At 32.4% G+C, this 22,805-nt stretch overlaps 1 protein-coding gene across 1 annotated transcript in view; it reads right to left on the bottom strand.

Moving 5' to 3' along the window:
- The window catches only part of Tll1 (tolloid like 1), a 192,398-nt gene that overhangs the window by 91,021 nt on the left and 78,572 nt on the right, over positions 1-22,805 (bottom strand). The window contains exons 2-3 of the mRNA XM_076852346.1: positions 4,327-4,437; positions 698-778 (exon numbers count right to left, since the gene is read on the bottom strand). Of these exons, the coding sequence (XP_076708461.1) occupies positions 698-778; positions 4,327-4,437 (192 nt within the window). The remainder of the gene's footprint in view (positions 1-697; positions 779-4,326; positions 4,438-22,805) is intronic.

The raw sequence follows: 22,805 nt of genomic DNA, 5'->3' as shown, positions 1-22,805 counted from the left end.
TGTTTTGACATAACAAGTATTAAATGCATGCTCCCTGTACCTATGTCTGTCCTGGGGCAAATCATCTTTGCTTAGGAAAATTATTACTTGAAAGCACTTCAAAATTTAATTATTAATCCATCAATTTAAGAGATGTTAGAATATAAGCATGAATAAAGGACTTAAAAAAAACTAAAATCCAAAAAGAGCATTTAATAACTTCAATAAATATTTACTAATTATAAAACCAGAAAGTAGTTTATTTGAATGTCTTAAATGTATGCTTCATGGTCAAAAACACATTACCTTTTCAATGTAAGAAATCAGTTTGTCAATTTAAGTGACTTATTTAAAAAGAAATAGTTACGATATTTTTCCATTTGATTAAAATTGATATAGCTTCTTGATTTATTAAAATATCTTGCTGTGATACTCAATTGACTGCAAATAGGTATAAACAAAATAAATACCTAATACATTTAAAATATAAACTTAAAATAAGTTAAAAGAACATTTCAAAATTTTCAAATTAAGTTCTAAAATCCTTGTATCATATATTGGCTAACAAAATTAAATAAAGAAAGGACTCTTTCTCAGCATATATTCTTTACAAACTTCATGTCATAATGGCATACTGATTTTAATTAACCAAACTTCTATGAGTATAATATTTACTGTACATCAAGTCAAGCGTCTGCAACTTTAAACATTGATATACCAGAGCCAATTCTTCTTATCCTGTCTATGAGTTGATAGAGGGCCCCTCGTTTCTTTGACATACCATGGTCACCAAGTCCACCTTAAAGAATACAAGAAAACACTTGAGTTACCCTCAATGTATTTTCAAGTTCTCACAAATAAACAATAGTAATATGCTATGCTGGTTTCCTCTGGACATCCTTTCTTTGATCTTAACGTGTTGGAGTTATGAATATCCATGAATCCTTGTGTAAGGTAAAAATTCTACAGCAACAAATGTTGCTAACTAAAAATAAGGATGTGTGGGGCATTTAGAGAGCAATCTGAATCATGACTTTATTTGGACATCATGGCAATTCATTCATCTATTGATAATTTGAAGAATTTTTCTTCACTGTGACCATGACATCACATAATGTTATATGTAATAACAGCAAGTTGTTCTGCTCTACTGATTGTATTTCAGCTATTTCCTCTATGCAAACTGGATATTTTTATATCCAGTAGCACAAGTTTTGCTCCAAAGTCTTGATAGTTTTTGAAAACTTTTTAATATATTTTATAATATATTCAACTACATTTTTAAAAAATGTTGTTTTAAGAAAATCAAGTTTCTCCAATTAATTTTATTTTGGAATAAATTTGGAATTAGAAGAAAATCACAAGAACCTAAATGGTGTTCAATTAAAAATGTATTCCATTATATTATGTAATTTATAAAATTTATGAAGACAGATCTAAAGAATATTAAAGTTCAAAATGAAGAGGAGAGAAGAGAACTAAGAAAATATGTCTTTAATAAAAATTACTGACAAAGACTTTAAAAGATAGGTTTCTGTCCTAAATCAGAAAGCAGAGCTTTTGAGAAAAATCTCATTCCAGAGTTTTTAGAAAATGCAGCCCTCAATTTTGTCCCCTATATTCCCTAATCTCCTTGAATTTTAACAGACAAATAAGAAGAGGTATCACTGAGCAAACAATCAATACAACAACTAGTAACATCAGAACATATTCAGATGAATTTGGACTACTGAGCATCTATGGTTCATAAAGGCTGAAATTGAAAGACAGGCTGAAATTCATGAAGTCAACAAACTATGCTAAGACTTTGGACAATTTCCTTCCAATATCAATTTGCCTTTGAAATTAGTTAATATTAAATATAATAGCCTAGGTTAAAGCTAAAAATACTATAATAAAATTTACTATCATATAAGCTTTTTAAAGGAAAAATCAAATAAGTCCTTATATGGCAAATAAGTTATAGGGCTTGTTCACTGAGAAATAATCTGACTAATTATTTGCATGACATGGTCACATTTTTGCTATGCATCTTGAGAAAAATTTTTGAAATTTTTTCACTGAACATTTTAAAAAGATGAGGTCATACTGAAATGTATTCATTCCTAAGCAGTTACGAGAAACATTTTTAAAGTATGTCATCTATGTGTTTAAAATGACCTTTAGGTAGCAACTGTATTTATATTACACAGACCTAAAATACCTGTAAATAGACATAAAAGGAACTTTGTGAGAAAAAAGAAATGTCTTTTTTAATATGAATATAATTATAATGACAAGAGTTGTTATAAAATTGGAAAAACAGCATTTCAAGACAAAGGCAATAATGTCTTGAATAACAATTTTCTTAAAATAGAAAAGGGGAAATGGTTATTTCTCACATATTCAAAAATAATGAAAATATGCAAGTTAAATATTTATGGGAAAAATTTAAAGTTTAAAAGTAGGAGAAGAGAAATATAGTTAGCACAAATTATTTAACAAGAAAGAAAAAGAGAATAAAAATAAGATGTAGGATATCTCACATTTTTAAAACTTCCTCTAAGTAGTGCAAGCAACCACTAAATTTTCAAATGTGTGTACCTTTCATACATACATTTACAATAAATATTTCCATTATTAACAGAGTAGGTTTTAGTCTGCATATTTAATATAATGTTATTATCTCTTATAACTATACTACCTCAGAATTTAACTCTAAATTAAATAACAAAATTAAATCATTGTATTAGAAATTTTTAAATCACATAGAATTAATGGCTACAAAATAATGAAGGAAGAGAGGTTAAAAAAATGACCTAAATAAATCTTAAAGCAAATGAAAATTTTAATATAAGCTGAAAATACAAGTTCCAATATCTAGTATTTTGCTATGTGGTAATATTCCTCTACTTTTCAGAATAAAATGCCTCCATGGCAATGTTAAATGGGATACAGCAGCTGGAAAATCTGCCAGTGGACATGTTGAACAGGAACGTTCTATCTATGATTCCACTGTAAAGTAAGATTCCATCCCCCCCAACATTAGTGCATATTTCAGAAAAGATGGTCACTATATATAAAACAAAGGCCATGCATACTATTCTTAAATAGTATGTGCTATTATTTTCAATAAATTCCTTAGGGTTTATCATATATATTTCTTGTTTTAAATAATTTTCTTAAATGTGATAATGCTATTTTCACTACATAGTACAAAGTCCTTATTCTTAGAAAATGTATACTAATCACCCTATATTAAGTGTTTTATATATTCTTCCATTAATTTCAAAATGTTTTGTACACATCTGTACATGTATGTGCACACACAGAGCAAATGTAGTAAACTGTTAACAATTGTTGAATCCAAGACATACCATGCTGATGTTTCTACTTGCACTATCCTATTGAGTTTTCATGTTTGAAAATTGCCAAAATAAAAAAGTTACAAAAACAATAAACTGGGCAAAGTGATATTGATTTTTCATTAACAACTCTTAGATCTAATATATATATATATTTGTCTAATAGATATCAGACAGGAACTAATGTATTTGATTTCCATGGAAAAGAAAAAACAAAATTAATAAAGGGGATGGTAATGCAATGACAAATGACATCAAATACATTTTTTAGCTGTAACTACAAAAGAAATTCTATTCTTTTAGCCTTAAAATTTTTCTCCAAAATAGAACACAGATTAAAAATCTTACCATGAAAATATAACTAATTTTTAAATTTTAATAAAAATATTTTAATATGAGTATTTAAATAATATTTAATAGAGTTCAATTCTTATATGGTCATAATTCAAATTTTAAGAACAACTAAAATGAAATTCTCTCTTGGGGTTTTCAAAAAAGTTATATAAAAATTTCACATATCCATACCAGTAGATACATAGGAGCTTATTTAGAAGAATCTACATAATTATTTAAAGAACAATTTACATTTTGAAACTGAATATCCAAGTGGGAAGCAACAGAAGAGTATGAAATTTGTCCTACAAGAATTGAATTCTGTTCCTGACCCATCCACTTATTTGTGACAATAAGAAAGCTATACATCCTTCTAACCTTCAGTTTCCTCATCTGTTAATTGTAATCACTTTAGAACCAACCTTTATAGGTTTGTTATGAGATTCAAGAGTTAATATCTGCAAATCACTTAAACCATGCCTGGTACGTAGTAAAACACTACAATAAGTTTAATAAAATGAAAACTAAGTAAAATGTCTAGATATACGAATTTCTGTGCAAGAAATCAAAGTTGTTCCATAGGACATTAAATATGATCAAAAAAATATTCATTGCATTCCAAGAGTATGTATTCTTCAAAATGAGCAAAAAATTACTCAAATAGCCATACCTGTGGTATGTCCAAGTTTTCCAAAGGGGTTCTGTGTCAGGTCAATTGTCCTATCTATTTGAAAGATATTTAAGTCTTCATCATCTAAGGCAATATCGCCCCAAAATACAGCTAAAAAAAGAAAAGTTGAATTAAAATGTAAAATATTTCATGGTGAAATCAATGTAAACAAAACTAATTAGAAAAACATTGCTAAAGTAATATTAACTGAATGTATTGGACTTGTTACAGTATAATATGAGTCACATATTACAAAGAGATGAGCCCATTTTTTTGTTTGTTTGTTTACTTTGCTGTTTGTGGCATGAGAAGGAAAGACTTCCTTGATTAAGATGGTCACTGATTTATGGGGAATCCTAAGGAAAGCAAAATTAACAATCATGAGCTAATCTGAAAATGTGAAAACTAAGAATATCCACATCTTCTGTGGATACCTGTAGCCAGCTTCAGTTCTTTAATAACAGGTAGAAAGAGTAATAACAACTAAACCATGTGCTATGAAAATTTCATAAAACAAGGTACAATCCAGACAAAAGAATATTGTGCTTTTATAGCAACTCATTCATCACATTTCATAGATTTATGTTGCATTTTTCGAAAGATGGTATTGCCTTTGAGTCTCTGTAAAATGATGCATTATTATCAAAAATAATACTTAAGTCAATATTTATTTAGGCAACAAGTAGGTACCAGGGCTTGATTTTTACAGAGAAATATAACATAATTCATATTTTCAGGAGCCTCAAAATCATTACTACAACCTGGAAAAAAAGACTATAAAATGCTTCATGCTAGTTTATAAACCAAATCACTAGACCATGATAATATAATGGAGAGCTGTTTATAACTAAAATAAAAATTTCTCTTTCAAGGTCAGAAATATATACTAAAATAATGAGACAGCCTCCTTTTTTAAGTTTAAACTAACCCAATTGATCCCTTAGTACTGCCAGATGTCACAATAGAATAACTTTAGGGAGCACCACAAACTTAAAAATATAAATTGAACATGACACAGTAAGGAGACTGAAGATGGCAGATTAGAGGAAGGCTGCATTTCTAGATGCTCTGTGGCTCAGGAATCAAGCACCAGGAGTACTGCTTCTTAGAGACATAGGTGAAAGGGGAAATTCACTAAAAACTTCATATCAGACAGAGTCTGTCTGAGACTCAGAAATCCAGGTACACTGAACAATGAACAAGAAAAGATACATTGGATCCAAGATAGTTGTGGCAGCAGCAATGGCAAAAGCACTGGTTCACCCAGAAGGGAGAGATACACAAAAGACAAATTTGGCATGGCGAAACCTGTAGATCACAGAAGCAGTCTGAGTGTGGCTGATGGAGAGACTGCACAATGAACTGGTGTTTTAAAAGTGCTCTGTGTCTCCACTGGCCAGCAGAAAGCTGAGACAGGCAACTTCAGGAGATCATAGCAAACCTTGCCATACTGTCCCTGAAAGCATCTACATGTGAACGAGGGTGTACCTTGCAGAATGTGAGTGAAATAGGCACAGAGAAGATTGTACCCAGAAAAATTCAAGTCAGTAATACAGAGGGGAATGCAAATTGCTTTCACTTTGAGTCTGACAGTTCATGTGACTAGCTGAAGATGATTGGGAAACTAAACAGGTAAGCATGAATACATTCAGAGTCTAAGCCTGGGCAGACAGCGTATTTGGGACTGGAGTGTGAGATCCATGGAGGGTTGGTTCCTGTGAGTAAGTTCTTGGGAGACTTCTGGAATCTAGACTCAACAGAGATTCACATCTTCCCAGTCTTAGGAGCGTATTGATCTAATCTCTCCAGAGCAAATACCACCAACAAAGCTCCTAAGGACTGATTAGTGATCATCTCCAGCCAACAGAACATCCCACTTGGAACTCTGCAGTAGTCCCACCCTGGGAGTGCCTGCATCTCTTTTCTCTGCACAAAACTCCAAATGACAACACTTCCCATTCCATACTACCTTTAGCTAGCGAAAAGGAAAGCTGAGAACTATTTCACCAGCCTCAATTTTAGGCCACTCCAACTGGCAGCTTCATGAGCAACACAAAAAGAAGAAGGGGTTAACAACACCAGGCCTTGGTGTTCTCTCTCCCCACCCCTCTCTCTCTCCCTCTACCCCCCCTCTCTCTCCCTCTCCATCGCACCCCTTCTGAGACATAATCCAAGAAAAAATGGAAAGGATAATAGGCCAGAGTCAGTGACCATCAATCCCCGTAACAGATTAGACTACCTCAGTGGAGACAATTCTGTCATATTTTATTAACACTCTTTCTTTCTTTCTTCCCCACTCCACCTCCCCTCTTGCGGTGCTGCTGGTTGGTTTGTGGAGATATATATATATATATATATTTGTTTCTTTTTTCTTATTTTTTAGCACTTTTTATGATAGTTATTTTTCCTTGTGTTTTTGAGGGTTAGAATTTTTGTTTTCTTAGGCTTTATTTTATTGTTATTCTTGTTTCTTTCTCTCCTTTCTTCTCCCAGTTAGAGACAAATTCTCTTGTTCTCATTCTCTTCCCTTTACTTTTTTCCCTGTTGTTTTTGTCTTTTGTGCTTCTTATAAAGCCATTACTTGCTACATCTCTTCTGTGTTCTTTCTGCTCACATTTTGACCGTTATAAACACTGTTAGTTCCCCATCACATTTTCTTTTCCTTGAATGAAATGTACTTTTACAATCCTTTAAACTGTTTGTTTTATATAACTCTTACCCCACTATTAATATTACTGCAATTATTAGTACTATGGATGGCATACTTGACATGTAGTGTTTACTTCAATATCAGATCTAGTTCATGGTTATTCATTATTTTAGCTGTTGATGACCTTACCATTCCTGATTTTTGTGGTAATTAGTGTTTTAGATGTCATAGGAGTTATTCATTTGCTCAAGTTGTCCCCTTTTCTGTAAGGTGCTGGCACCTGTAAACACTACAAGTTCACAGGGTAGAGACTCTGCTGCTGAACCATACCCAACCAGGAAAGAGCTCTCCTTGATCCACACAGAAAATTAACCACACTCAAACTTCAATGATATGTCAATACAAAGTATAGAAGAGACAAAACCCACAAATCCATGACTAGGTCCCAAGCAGGAATAGATAGGTGGTTCTTCAGGTCTCATTCATAGATATCTACTTCTATAGCAAAAAAACAGAAAGAATTAACATAAAAGTTGTGAATACCACACCTATGAGTGGCCTCAATATATATTACTACATCACTTCACAAGAGAAGACTGTACCTTAAAAGAACCATGTGTAAGAATGGAAGAGAAATCCATACTAACAGATGCAGAAAACCCAAAACACAAACAAAAGAAATATAAAAAAATAAGGTAATACAAAATGCCATAAAGTTTATAATTCACCAGCAACTGACTTCAAAGTTATTAAAGTGAATAAAATATCAGATAAAAATCTGATAATAAATAAATCAGGACTCATCCAAGATGGTAGAATAGGAGGTAGTCACGTTCCCAGCTATTCCATGGAGTGAAACCAAGAAAGCAGATAGGCAGCTTCTCCACAAGGTGGGTGAGCAAAAAAAGTGGGGGACAGATGTTACTGCAACTTAAAACTGGACATTCAAACCAGACCAGGGACACATGAGGTTGGATATGATGAAATAAGGAAAAAAAATCAGCAGCCCCACAACCATTGCCGCAGCTGGGCCAGAAACACCAGCCTGAGCTTCTTCTTAAGCATAGTGGAGGGATGAGGGAATAAAAGAAACCCACATTTTTGGGAGGCCAAAGGCATGTTTCGGTACAGAGTGTTTAAGACCAAGGACACTGCCCAACAAACTTGAAAGATGCTCTGCAGGATAATTCATGATATTACCTCTCTCACTCCAGAATCCAGAGGGTGGAGCATCACTCTCCAAACCCTCCACCCAAAACTGCCTATAAGAGAAGCTGAGCATATTTTGAATGCAAATGGAATAAATTCTTCAACTTTTCATCAAGATTTTTAATTTAATTTACTTTTTTTCTCTGATTAATTGTGACCTTGATAGTACATGGACATTTATAGAATTTCATTTTTTTCTAATTTCTAGAATTTTTGAAGACATTTATTTTCATGGATCAGTTTGTTTTGTACTAGGATATTTGATTAGTATATTTTAGTTTTGTTTTGTATTCTTTTATTTTTAACTTTTTAAAATTTTATACATATATATATATATATATATATATATATATATATATATATGTATTTTTTTATCCTACCTATGTTTCCCTTGATTCTCTTTTCTTCTGCTAATAGCCAGTCTCTATTTTTCTCTCTTTAATTTTTCCTTTAATATTTTATTTCTGGTTTCTCTCCTTCTCCATAACAATCATCACATCCTATGTTACTTCTGTTTTCTCAATGTCCACCATTTGAAATTGTAAACCCTTTTGCAAACTTGCTGTTTTTATTATAGGCAATAACTGATCATATCACTCTGTTTACTGTGATAATTAACATTGTAAAAGTCATAGTAGGAACTATTTGGTTTAATGCTATATATAGCTTGCATTCGTTGTTATTATTTGTCTCCTCCCAAACAGTGAGGTACTGGAAATGTTCAGGGACACTATAAATCTACAGGGTAGAAACTGTGCTGCCTCAGATCCATATTGTTTTAGGGGAACACAAACAACATGAAAAAGCAAGGGAATAAATTGTCCCAAGCAAACTAACATACTCCAATAACAGAATCCATCAACACCAACTGGAAAAAATGTAAGAGAAGGAGTATAGAATGTACACTGTTAAACTAATTTGTGAAGTAAAGGATAGTATAATGAATGAAATGGAAGTGAAAGATCATTTTAATAAAGAGTCAGAGATTCTAAAGAAAAGCTGAAATACTCAAAATTAATGAAATAATTTTTAGAAATTCAATAGAAAGCATCACCAACAGACGATATCACTTGGAAGACAGAACCTCAGGCAATGGAGACAAAATATATAATCTTGAAAATAGAGTTGACCATGGGGAGAAGATGATAACGAACCATGAACAGAAATTCCAAGAAATATGGGATAACATGAAAAGACCAAATTTAAGATTTATTGGGATATTTTTAATGAAATAATATCAGACAATTTCCCAAATCAAAAGAATGAAAAGGAAAATCAAACACAAGAAGTTTACGGGACATCCAAACGTACAAAATTACAACAGACACATACCAATGCACATTATAATGAAAATGCCTAGCGTCCAGAATAAGGTAGCATTTTAAAGGCTGTGAGAAAAAAAATATATATCAGATTACATATGGGGGAAACCAATTCAAATCTCAGCTGATTTCTCAACCTAGACCCTCAAAGCTAGGAGGTCCTGGAATAACATACCAAGGTCTGAGAAAACGGATGCTAATCAAGAATTCTATAGGCAGCAAAATTAAGCTTCAGATTTGCTAAGGAAATAAAAACCTTCCATGATAGGCAAAAGTTAGAATAATTCACAACTAGAAATCCTGCACTAAAGAATATTCTCAATAACATATTCCATGAAGATGAAATTTTTAAAAAGTGAAAAACAACAAAGGGAAGAACTACACTAAAGGAATAGTCAAAGGAGAAACTAATTCAAATTAAAAACTATAAATAAACCAAAATGACCAGGAATACAAATCATATATCAAAAATAATCCTGAACATTAAGGGCCTAAACTCATCAAAAGCAAAGAGTGGCAGATTAGATTAAAAACAATACCCAACCACATGCTATGTCCAAGAGACACCTCATAGACAAAGATATGCACAAACTGAAGGTGAAAGAATGGAAAAAATATATCACTCACGTGGACGGGGTTTCAGTCCTCACATCAGATAAAGTGAACTTGAAGTCAAAGTCAAGCAGAAGTAGAAAAGAAGGATATTTAATACTGCTCAAGGAAATTATACCTCAACAAGACATAACAATAATAGATATTTATGCCCCAAACAATGGAGCACCTACACCTGCGTACATCAAACAAATTCTTCACAATTTCAAGAATCAAATAGACCACCACACAATAATACTGGGTAACTTTAACACACCTCTCTCACTACTGGATAGATCCTCCAAACAAAAACTAAACAAAGAAACTATAGAACCCAGTAATATAATCAATAATTTAGACTCAACACACATATAGAATACTCCATCCATCAAAGTAGGAATACACTTTCTTAGAAGCACACAGATTCTTCTCTAATGTAGACCATATCTTATGCCACAAAGCAACTCTTAGTAAATATAAAAAATTAGACATAATACCCTATATTCTGTCACTGGAATGAAATATTGGAATGAAGTTATCAATCAATGATAGAATAAAAAGTAGAAGCTACTCTAACACCTGGAGACTAAATAATACGTTATTGAAGAGCTAATGGATAGCAGAAGAAATAATGGATGAAATAAAAAAAAATACTTAGAGGTAAACATGAAGAGTGATACAACATATCAAAATCTCCTGGACACTATGAAGGCAGTGCTAAGAGAAAAGTTCATTGCATTGAGCTAATTCATTAAGAGAATAGAAAGTCAGCAAATAAATGACCTAATATTACATCTCAAAGTCCTAGAAAAAGAAGAACAAATCAACAAAACAAGAAGTAGAAAACAAGATATAATTAAAATCAGAGGTGAGATCAAAGAAATTAAAACAAAAGAAGCAATTGAAAAAAAATTGACAAACAAAAATTCAGTTCTTTGAAAAAATAAGTAAAATTGATAAATCCTCAGCCACACTAGTGAAGTGAAAGAGAGAGAGAAAAAAACTTAAGTTAAAATTCAGGATGAAAAAGGAAATATTGCAATAGACATTACTGAAATACAGAAGACAATCAGAAACTATTTTGAAAATTTATCCTCCAATTAAATAGAAAATCTTGAAGACATTGACAAATTTCTAGAGACATATGACCTACCAAAACTGAATCTGGAGAACATACACAATTTTAAAAGATCCGTCTCAAGCAATAAAATAGAAGATGTCATCAAAAGCCTACCAACTAAGGAAATCCCAGAATCAGATGGATTCTCAGCCAAGTTCTACAAGAACGTCAAAGAAGAATTAAAACCAATACTTCTCAAATTATACCATGAAATTGAAAAGGAGGGAACCCTTTCAAATTCATTCTATGAAACTAGAGTATCATCCTGATACCAAAAGCAAACAAAAACATATCAAGGAAAAAAGCTTCAGAGCAGAGATGAACAGAGATGAACAGAGATGCAAAAATTCTCCACAAAATTCTGGCAAATTGCATACAAAAACATTAAAAAGGTAGTGCACTACGATCAAGTGGGGTTCATGCCAGAGATGTAAAGTTGGTTCAACATACATAAGTCAATAAACGTAATTAATCAGATAAATAGACTTAAAGATAAGACTCATATGATCATTTCAATAGATGAGGAAGAGGCATTTGACAAAATACAACATCCATTTAGAATACTAGGTAAAACAAGGAATAGTAGGAACATGCCTCAATATTGTAAAAGCTATATATGCTAAACCAAAGCCAACATCATTCTAAATGAAGAAAAATTGAAAGCTTTTCTAAGAACTGGAATAAGACAAGGATGCCCTCCTTCACCATTTTTATTCAGCATTGTCCTTGAAAACCTAGCCAGAACAATTATACAGAAGAAAGAAATTGAAGGGATACAAACAGGAAAAGAACAACTCATACTATTATTATTTGCTGATAACAAAATTCTATTTTTAGAAAATCCAAAAAATTCCACAAGAATACTTGTAGAACTAATAAATACATTTAGCAAAGTAACAGAATATAAGATTAAATCAAATGTGTTCCTATACATCAGTGATAAATCCACTAAAAGAGAAATTAGGAAAACTACCCCATCCACAATAGCCTCAAAATAAAATAAAATATTTGAGATTAAATCTAGTAGAAGAGGTAGAAGTCCTCTATAATGAAAAATACAGAACATTAAAGAAAGAAACTGAAGAAGACCTTAGAAGATGGAAAGGTTTCTCATGCCCTTGGATGTCAAAATGTCAAAATGTCAAAATGGCTATACTACCAAAAGCATTATATATATTTAATGCAATTCCTATTAAAACCCCAATGACATTCTTCATAGAACTAGAAAAAACATTTATGAAATACATTTGGAAAAATAAGAGACCTGAATAGCTAATGAATCCTTAGCAAGAAGAGTAGAGCAGGAGGCATCACAATACCAGACCTGAAATTATACTACAGAGCCATAGTAACAAAAATGGCAGGGTATTGACATCAAAACAGATATGTAGACCAATGGTAGAGAACTGAAGACCCAGAGACAAAACCACATATCTACAGTTTTTATCTCATACTAGACAAAGGTGCCAAAAACATACACTGGAAAAAAGACAGCCTCTTCAACAAGTATTGCTGGGAAAACTGGAAATCCTTATGTAGCAAAACAAAATTAAACCCCTATCTCTCACCCTGCATAAAATTCAACTCAGAGTAGATCAAGAACTTAGGAACTAGAACAGAGACTCTATGCCTAATAGACTTCTAAAGCACAAGAAATGAAATCAAGAATCAATAAATGGGATGAGGTTGTGCACATCTATAATCCTAGCAGCTGAGGAGGCTGAGGCAGGAGAATGGTGAGTTCAAAGCCAACTTCAGCAATTTAGGGAGGTGCTAAGTAACTCAGTGATACCCAGTCTCAAAATAAAATACAAAAAGGCTGGGTATATGGCTCAGTTATTAAGTGCCCCTGTGTTCAATGCCCAGTACCCCCCCAAAAAAAAATTGTGATGGAATCAAACTAAAAAGTTTCTTCCCAGCAAGGGAAACAATAGCATGAAGAGAGAACTTACAGAATGGGAGGAAATCTTTAACCACACACACCTCAGATAGAGCACTAATCTCCAGGATACATAAAGAACTCAAAAAACTCAACCCCCCTAAAAATAAATAACCCACTCAATAAATGGGCAAAGGAATAGAACAGGCACTTCAAAGAATAAAGACAATCAATCAACAAATATATGAAAAATTTTCAACATCTCTAGCAATTAGAGAAATACAAATCAAAACCACTGAGATTCCATGTCACTCTAGTCAGAATGGCAATTATCAAGAATACAAGCAAAAATAAATGTTGGTGAGGATGTGGGGGGAAAGGTACACTTATATATTGCCAGTTGGACTGCAAATTGGTGTGAATACTATGGAAAGCAGTATGGAGATTACTCAGAAAACTAGGAATGGAACCACCATTTGACCTAGTCATCCCACTCTAGGTTTGTACCCAAAGGACTTAAAATTAGCATATTACAGTGATACAGCCACATCAATGTTTATATCCATTCAATTTAAAATAGCTAAACTAAGAAACCAACCTAGATTCCCTTTAACAGATGAATGTATAAAAAAAATTGTGGTGTATATATACACAATGTAATATTACTTAGCCTTAATGAAGAATGAAATTGTGGCATTTGCTGGTAAATGCATTGACTTGGAGAATATTATGCTAAGCAAAATAAGCCGATCTCAAAGAATGAAAGGCAACAACAGATGAGGTAGAGAGGGAAGATGGGAGGGGAGGGGAGGGGGGATAGTAGGGGATAGGAAAGGCAGCAGAATACAACAGTCACTAATATGGCATTATGTAAAAACTGTGAATGTGTAACTGATGTGATTCTGCAATTTGTATTTGGGGTAAACATGGAAGTTCATAACTCACTTGAATCAAATGTATGAAAGATGATATGTCATGAGCTTTATAATGTTTTGAATAACCAATAAAAAAAGGAAAAAAAAAGAATGAAAGGCTGAATATTTTATCTGATATGTGGATGCTAATTCACAATAAAGGGGGTAGGGGAGAATAGAGGTACTATGGGCTAGACAGAGGACAGTGAAGGGAGAGGAATAGGTGTGGGGTAGGTGTGATAGTCGACTTAGTCAGACATTATTACCCTATGTGCATACATGATTACTCGACCTGTATAATTCTACATCAAGTACAACAAGAAGAGTACTCCATATAAGTATGATATGTCAAAATGCATTCTATTGTCAGGCATAATTAATCAGAACAAATCTTAAAAATGAAACTTTACCTTATGAATTTTGAAGAACTCTCTCTTTACCCTGTTGATCTTTATTATATTTTTGTTTCACATTTAATTTGTATTTTCTTTATTATCTCCTTATTTCTACTTGGTTTGTAATTATTCTTTATAATTTTCATTTTTTATTAATTTTTATTTGTTTTAATTAGTTATACATGTCAGTAGAATGCATTTATGCACTTCTATATATTATACATAGATGGGATATAATTTCTCATTTTTCTGAGTGTACATGTTTTAGAATCATATTGGTAGTGCGGTCACATATATACATGAAGTAATGATGTCTGTTTCATTCTACTATCTTAAATATAATACTTACATAGTGTCAATATTTTTCTTTACTAATTGTAAGCCCTAACAGCTATATATTTGCCTCTATTGTTTTAGTGCATGTTCCATCAGGCATGTATTATTTCGATTACTATTGATTTCAAATCATTTTATAAATTCAACTAAGAATTTTTTGATTCATGGACATCTTATAAATGTATATTTTTTAATTTGCAAACTTACAGAGTTTTCTGGTTATTTCATGGTATTCCTTTTGGCTAAACTTATGTGTAAGAATAAAATATCATGACCTCTGAAAAAATAAATCAAACAATATATAGTATTAAAATAATATATAGTATTGATATAAAAATGAATTCCAAGAGAATGAATACAACAAGGAAGTCAGTAGAGGATATGAATGAGAAATTCAATAAGGAGACAAAGACACTGAAAAAGAACCAGACAGAAATCTTGAAAATGAAGCAAAAATATATGATCAGTTGAAAGTTTCTAATGGAGTAGACCATGGTGAAATCAGAATCTCAGAGCTGGAAGACAAAGTGGCTCACCCTTGAACATTCAGATGGTATCAAAGAAAAGAAGTAACCATAAACAGATATAAAAGTATTCTGGGACAACATAATAAATAAGAAATTTAAGAATCATTTGGATTGAAGAGTATTGTGTGATACAGGCTAAAGGCAAGGATAACCTCTTCAGGGAAATAATAACAAAACTTTCTAAACCTTGAGAGTGAGATGGCCATTCATACACAGAAGGCATTCATAATCCCAAATAGTCAAAATCAAAAAAGAAGCTCTATATATTATAATTAAAACATCATATGTAAGGATAGAATTTTAAAAGCCTTGTTATGATTTAGATATGAGATGTCCCCTCCCCCTCAAAAGCTCATGTGTGAGATAATTCAAAAAGCTTAGAGGTGAAATTAGATTAAGGTTCTCATTATCCAGTAATCAGCAATAATTCCCTAATAGGGATTGACCGAGTGGTGACTTTAGGCAGGTAGGGTGTGACCAGAGAAGATGTATCCCTGTGGTTGTGATTTAAGGGTATATATTTTATCCTTGTTGAGCATAGCTATCTCTCTCCTTCCTGGTGTCATGTCCCCAGCTGCTTTTCTCTGCCACACACTTCCACCATGCTGTTCTACCTCACTTCAGGCCCAGAGAAATGGAGTCACCATCTCTGGACTGAGGACCTCTGAAACCATGAACCACCAAATAAACTTTTCTTCCTATATGTTGTTCTTGTCAAGTCTTTTGGTCACAGTAGTGAAAAAAGCTGACTAAAACAAGCCTCTAGGAAAAATATCAGTTCATATTTAGAGGCAAATCAAATCAGAATTACTCCTGATTTCTTAGCACAAACTTTAAACTCCAGGAGGTCTTAGAATGATGTGTTCCAAGACCTAGAAGAAAATGAATGTCAGCAAAAATTGCTATAGCCATCAAAGCTATACTTTAGAATTTAATAAGAAATAAAAACTGTCTAAGATAGGCAGAAAATAAAAGAATCCAACTGCTAAGCCAGTACTACAGAAAATATTTAAAGAAATACTCTTACAGAATTAAAAGAAAATGGACAAATCTTCTTGGGAAAGTAGCTAAGCAAAGGAAAAACAGGAAAAAATTGAACCTTACAAACAATTCAATATGGCAGGAATTAATAAATATCTCTCTGTAATAACATTAAATAGTCTCAACTTTTCAGTTAAAAGACATAGGCTGGCAGAATGTATTAAAAAACAACAATATGTTGTTTGCAAGAGACTCACCTTCAGGCAAAGAAAGCCACAGCTGTGAAAATAAAGATAAGTGAAAGGATAAAAATTGATATAGCATGCAAATGAAGCCTGAAAACTAGTAGCAGCTAATCTCATATCTGATAAAGCAGACTTCAACTTTAAATTAAACAGAAGAGACAATGGTCACTTAGTACTGGTAAAGTGGACAATCAAAAAGAAGATATAATACTAAATATTTATGTTATACCTGATTACATAAAACAGATAATACCCAAATTAAAGTCTCAAATAGACCCCAGTATAATAACACTGGGTGATTTCAACACACCTCTCTCACCTATAGATAGTTATCTAGAAGTAAGCTCAGGAAAAACTCTTTAGATATAAAAAAGTATTTTAAATCACATGGAATTAACAGACATTTATACAACATTTTATTCAACAACAGCAGAATATACTTTCTGTTGAACTACTCATGGAACCTTTTCTAAAATAAGACCATATTTTAGGTGACAAAGCAATTATTAACAAAAGTTTTTAAAGGTTCATATGATTCCTTGTATTTTATTAGATCATAATGGAAAGAATTTATAAATCAATGCCAAAAAAAACCCTACAGAAACCATATAAACTCATGGAGATTGAACAATACACTTTTATTGATGAATGGGTGATAGAAGAAATCAGGGAAGAAAATAGAAAAATTGTCAGGATCAAATAAGAATAGTGATACAGATACCAGAACCCCCAAGACACTTTGAAGGTGGTTCTAAGAGTAAAGTTGATAAATATAAGTGCCTACTTAACAAAATCAGGAAGATCCCCCCCCAAAAAAAACAACTCAATGACGATCTCATGGCCCTTGAAAGACAGGGAAAAAACAATTTCATAACCAGTAGAAGAGAGTAAATAATTTAAGATCAGAGCCAAAAATCAGTGAAATTAAGAAGAGTTGGTTCTTTGAAAAGATAAAAAATATTGATAAGCCCTTAGCCAAACTAACTAAAAGAAAAAAGAAAGAGAAGATCCAAATTAATAAAATTAGAGATGAAAAGAAGAAATCACCATAGATTTTACAAGAATCCACAGGATCATTAGGGACTATTTAGAAAAGTTATACTTTAATAGATCGAAAAACCTAGAAGAAATGATATGTTTGTAGATACATATAGGACCTGCCAAAATTGAATCAAGAAGAATTATAAAATCTGCACAGACCAAAAATAACCAGCAATGAGAAGGAGCAATAATAAAAAGTCTTCCAACAAAGAAATTCCCAGTACCAGATGGGTTCTCACTGAATCATTCCATATCTTTAAAGAGAAAAAAGCCAATGTTCCTTAAATTATAGCATGAAATAGAATGAGATGAGACACTCCCAAACTTATTCTATAAATCCAGTGTCAACTCATAAAAAAACCAAATAAGGACACACCAAAGAAAGGGAAACTACATATCAATATTCCTTATGAACAAAATTTTTAATAAAATCATATTACATCAGATTCAATAACATATTAAGAAGATTGTACATCATGATCAAGTTGGTTTTATCCCAGGAATGCATGCATGGTACAAAATATTCAAATCAATAAATGTAAATCACCACATAAATACAATTAAAGACAAAAATCACATATTCATTTCAATAGATGCAAAGAAGATCTTTGATAAAATTTAGACTTCATTCATCTTAAAAACACTGCATAAATGGTGGAAAGAAACTACCTCTAAATCATAAAGGCTCTATATAATAAACCCAAAGGGAACATCACAGTGAATATGGAAAAACTAAAACATTTCCTTTAAAATCTGGAACAAAAGAATGATGTTCACTCTCATTATTCCCATTCAGTATGGAACTAGAAATTGTATCCAGAATGATTAGTAAAAAGAAGGAAATATATGGGATAAAAATAGGAAAGGAAGAAGTCAAATTATTACTATTTGAAGATGATATGATTCTTCACTTGGAACATTAAAAAACAAACCTTTACCAGAAGACTTCTCGAGCTAATACACACATTCAGCAAAGTAGCAGTTTATAAAAACGACATACAAAATTCAAAAGTTTTCCTATATGCCCAAAATAAATCTGCTGAGAAAGAAATCAGTAAAACAATTCCATTCACAATAGCCTCAAAAATAAAATAAAATACCTTGGAATAAATCTAACCAAGGAAGTGAAAGACTTCTACAATGAAATCATTGAAGAAAGAAAATTGGAGAAGACCCAAGATGCCAAAGACCTCGCAGTAATATTAACAGTAATATCTCTGAAATAGGTATACCACTCAAAGCAATGCACATATTCAGTGCAATCTTCATCGAAACATCAGTGACATTCTTCACAGAACTAGAAAAAACAGTCCTAAAATCCATTTGGAAGAACAACAGACTCAGAATAGCCAAAGTAATTATAAACCAAAAAAGTAATGCAGGAGGCATCACAATACCTGACTTCAAATTATACCACAGAATTGTAGTAACAAAAAACTGCATGGTACCCGAAAAATACAGACACACAGACCAATGGTAAGAATACAAGACAGAGACAAACCCACACATCTACAGTCATCTGATCCTTGACAAAGATGACAAAAACATACACTGGAGAAAAGATAGTCTTTTTAACAAATTGTGCTCGTAAATGGTGCTGGAGATGTAGAAGAATGAGACTAGATCCTCAACTCTCACCTCACACAAAAATCAACTCAAAATGGATCAAAGAACTAGGAATTAGACCAGCAACTATACAACTTTTAGAAGAAAATGTAGGATCAACAATCCAACATATAGGCATAGGAAATGACTTCTCAATAGGACTCCTAAAGCTCAGGAAATAAATAATGCCAAAAGTTAATAAAATACAATGGCATCATATTCAAAATCTTCTGCAAATCAAAGGAAACAATTGACAATGTGAAGACAGATCCAAGGAATGGGAGAAAATATTTGCTAGCTACTCTTCTGACAGAGAATTAATTTCCAGATTATACCAAGAACTCTAAAAACTTAACACCAAAAATCAAATAGCTCAATTAACAAATGGACAAATGAACCTTACGGACACTTCTCAAAAGAAATACAAATGGCCAACAAATACACACACAAAAAAATGTTCAACATCATTAGCAATTAGGTAAATGCAAATCCAATCTACACTAAGATTTAATCTCACTCCAGTCAGAATGGCAGTCATCAATAATAAAAATAATAATAAATGCTTCAGAGGATGTGGAGAAAAGAAACACTTTTATATCATGAATTAATACAACACTATGTAAATCAGTATGGGAGTTCTTCAAAAATCTAGGATGACTATATGACCCAGCTATACCATTCCTTGGTATTTATGCTGAAAAATTAAAATCAGCAAACTATAAGTATACATGCATACCTGTGTTTATAGCAGCACATTTCACAATAGCCAAATTGTGGAACCAGCCTAGATGTCTGTCTGTGGAGGAATAGATAAATAACACGTGGTATAGATGCACAGTGGAGTTTTATTCAACTATAAAGAAGAATGAAATTGTGTAATTTGCAGGAAAATTGATGGAACTTGAGAATATTATGTTAAGCAGAATTAACTATCAAAAAGTCAAGAGTCATATGTTTTATATATTGGAGCTAAGGAGGAAAAAGGAAAAGTAAGGAGTGTGTGTGTGTGTGTGTGTGTGAGAGAGAGAGAGAGAGAGAGAGAGAGAGAGAGAGTGTGTGTGTGTGTAGGAATCTCATGAAAATCAAAGGGAGGTCAGTAAAGTAGGGAAAAGGACTGATGGGAAGGAAGGGGGGGGAATGGAAACACTGTTGGCTGATATTGGCTAAATACAGTGTTACATTATATGCATAGAAGGATATGTAAGAATGAATCCCACCATTATATACAAATATAATGCACGAGTAAAAATATGTGGACAAAGTTAATTTGACACAGTAAAACTTTGACAAAGCTTAGAAATCCTGGAATAATTCGTTTGTTTTGTTTTCTAATCCTGGTTCACAAATTTTCTTTTTAAACCTTAAATTTTTCTCTGAAAAACCAGAAGGGAAAGGAGGAGAGTAAACTGAAAATTAAGAAGCGACAAAGTTCATGTTTTTCAAATCAATGGCTTTTACTGAATTCAATATGTACAATAAGTAATTAATATTTACTTATGAATTTTTTTATCACTGTAAAGAATGAATTAATAAAAGTAGCTAACTTGTGGAATTTAAACTTTACTCTTAAAAGTTATGTAATGTTTTAGGTTTTGATCAAAGGTTTATCATATAAAATGATAAATTATTTCAATTAACCAAACACCCAGTTTAGTTCCCTTACACAGATATGACATGAGATAAGAAGGGCTTAGATTTATGTGTAAATTCAGAAAGGAAGAAAAGAGAATTTGGTTCACTAGCAGAAAAAAAAAAAATCTTTCTTGAACTCTGAATTCTCTCTTCCACCACTCTCTTCTGCCCTATTGCCAATGGTCTGACCTAGTGCCAGTGAAATGACAAACTATAATTGATATACAAGAGGTGTTTTACTATCTTTTTCTGTCATAGAAACAAAGCCATGAAGAGTCTATAGAACAGTTTATTATACTAAGAGGTTGGTCTCCTTGCCTAAAATTGAATCCAGATTCCAAAATTAAGTTCCACTTTATACACATGCAGCAGAAAAGATCAAGCTTCAATGTTCCTAAAGCCAGACATCCAAACAGATAACCTACCTAAATTAAATAGTTTTCCAATTATAATGTAGGGCTTGTTGATTTTGTTACTTTTTCTAAATAAAACATATTTACTTCTTTTTTCACTGTTTTAAGGTGAATCCTAGTTTGCTAGTTATTTAGAACTTCCATCCTTTGTATGACTGTGGAAATAGTTGTGGGCACTGACTGGCAGAGACTCAGCCCATCTCTTCCTCTTAATGCCGAAGCAACTAGAGACACTGAAACTATTCTTCTCTAACTTTCTTTGCATAAGAATCACAGCGAATCTGGCTAAAATGAAAACTGATATGGGGTCTGGAGAAGAGCCTCGGATTCTTTACATTTTTAACAAGCTCCCAATCACAACAAATAATTATCCTTGTCATCATCTTTGTTAGCACTATTTTTTTTTTTTCTTGTCAGGAATAAACTTCTACTCTTCTCCAAGTCAGCTGGATGATATGAAAACCAAAGCCCTCAACCAAGTGAAGGTTTTTCCGTACTAGAGACGTATTTTACATAACAAACGTAGTACCAGTAACATACATTTCAAATGTGTTTTAGAATTTTATTGTTTCCTAGTGACTTTTCATATGCAGTCAGATTCACACCCTGATGGATTTTATCAAACACAGATCAGCAATCCAAGACTAATTCACTTCACAGAAGCATAAACATGACTTCTAGAGCAAGAAAAAGGCACAAGGCCAGATGATAAAAGAAGAAAAAACAGTTCTGGAGTACAGAAATCCATTTTATTTATTGTTACTGTTTCTAAACCAATCGCTTCGGAATAGCTTGGCAGTTCTGAATATACCATAAATTGCTTCAAGAGAAAACCAATTGCCATGATAAAGCCCTTTAAACCTTTAAAACTTGATATTATCAACAGAAAAATACATGTTAGAATTTTTCACCTCTCCCATTGTTTAAAGGGCATATTTTCTTCTTTATGTTGCACACATTTGAAGGTTTCCATAATTCACCTCTAATTAAATCTAAGTGTTCTATTTCTATGTGCACCAATATTTTACTTAGGCACTAGAATAGTTTGCTGGAACATGGCAATTTATATTATATTGCATTTAGAATTCACATTATAATATAATATAGATTTGATATTTAAATGCAAAGAGATATTTGAAATACACATTCCACTTTGGAATTTTTTCCTTTATATCTGGTATTTTCTATGTATTTTACATCAAAAAAAATTACAGAGAAAATGTTTTGAAAGTATGAGCCATCATTTATTTGGCCCTTTTAATACAGTGATTTGAGGTTAGTGAGATCAGAACTAAGAGCAATATGGGAAACCAGTTATATGGTACAATACTAGGGAAATATTCAAGAGCAATTAGAATATTTACTATCTGGAATTCTTCTTGGATTCCTATGGTCAAAAGGGGGGTTGGAACTAACCAATAGGCCAAAATTAAATGTCAGGAAGAACAATTTTCAAACTTCATGGAAAACCACAGACTTTCCACCCCGCCCCCCTTTCTCCTAAAGGTCATTTGCCTTCAATGTACTATAAAAATTTCAAGAGTCCAAGACCAAGAGAGAGAGTGTGTTTTGTTGTAGAATACACTTTATAGAATAATATATGGTGAGAAAAAGCAATC

This window comes from Callospermophilus lateralis, chromosome 4, assembly GCF_048772815.1.
Source record: "Callospermophilus lateralis isolate mCalLat2 chromosome 4, mCalLat2.hap1, whole genome shotgun sequence".
Classification (NCBI taxonomy): domain Eukaryota; kingdom Metazoa; phylum Chordata; class Mammalia; order Rodentia; family Sciuridae; genus Callospermophilus; species Callospermophilus lateralis.
The sequence above is the reverse complement of the archived record's forward strand: the minus strand, read 5'-3'. Positions and strand labels throughout refer to the sequence as shown.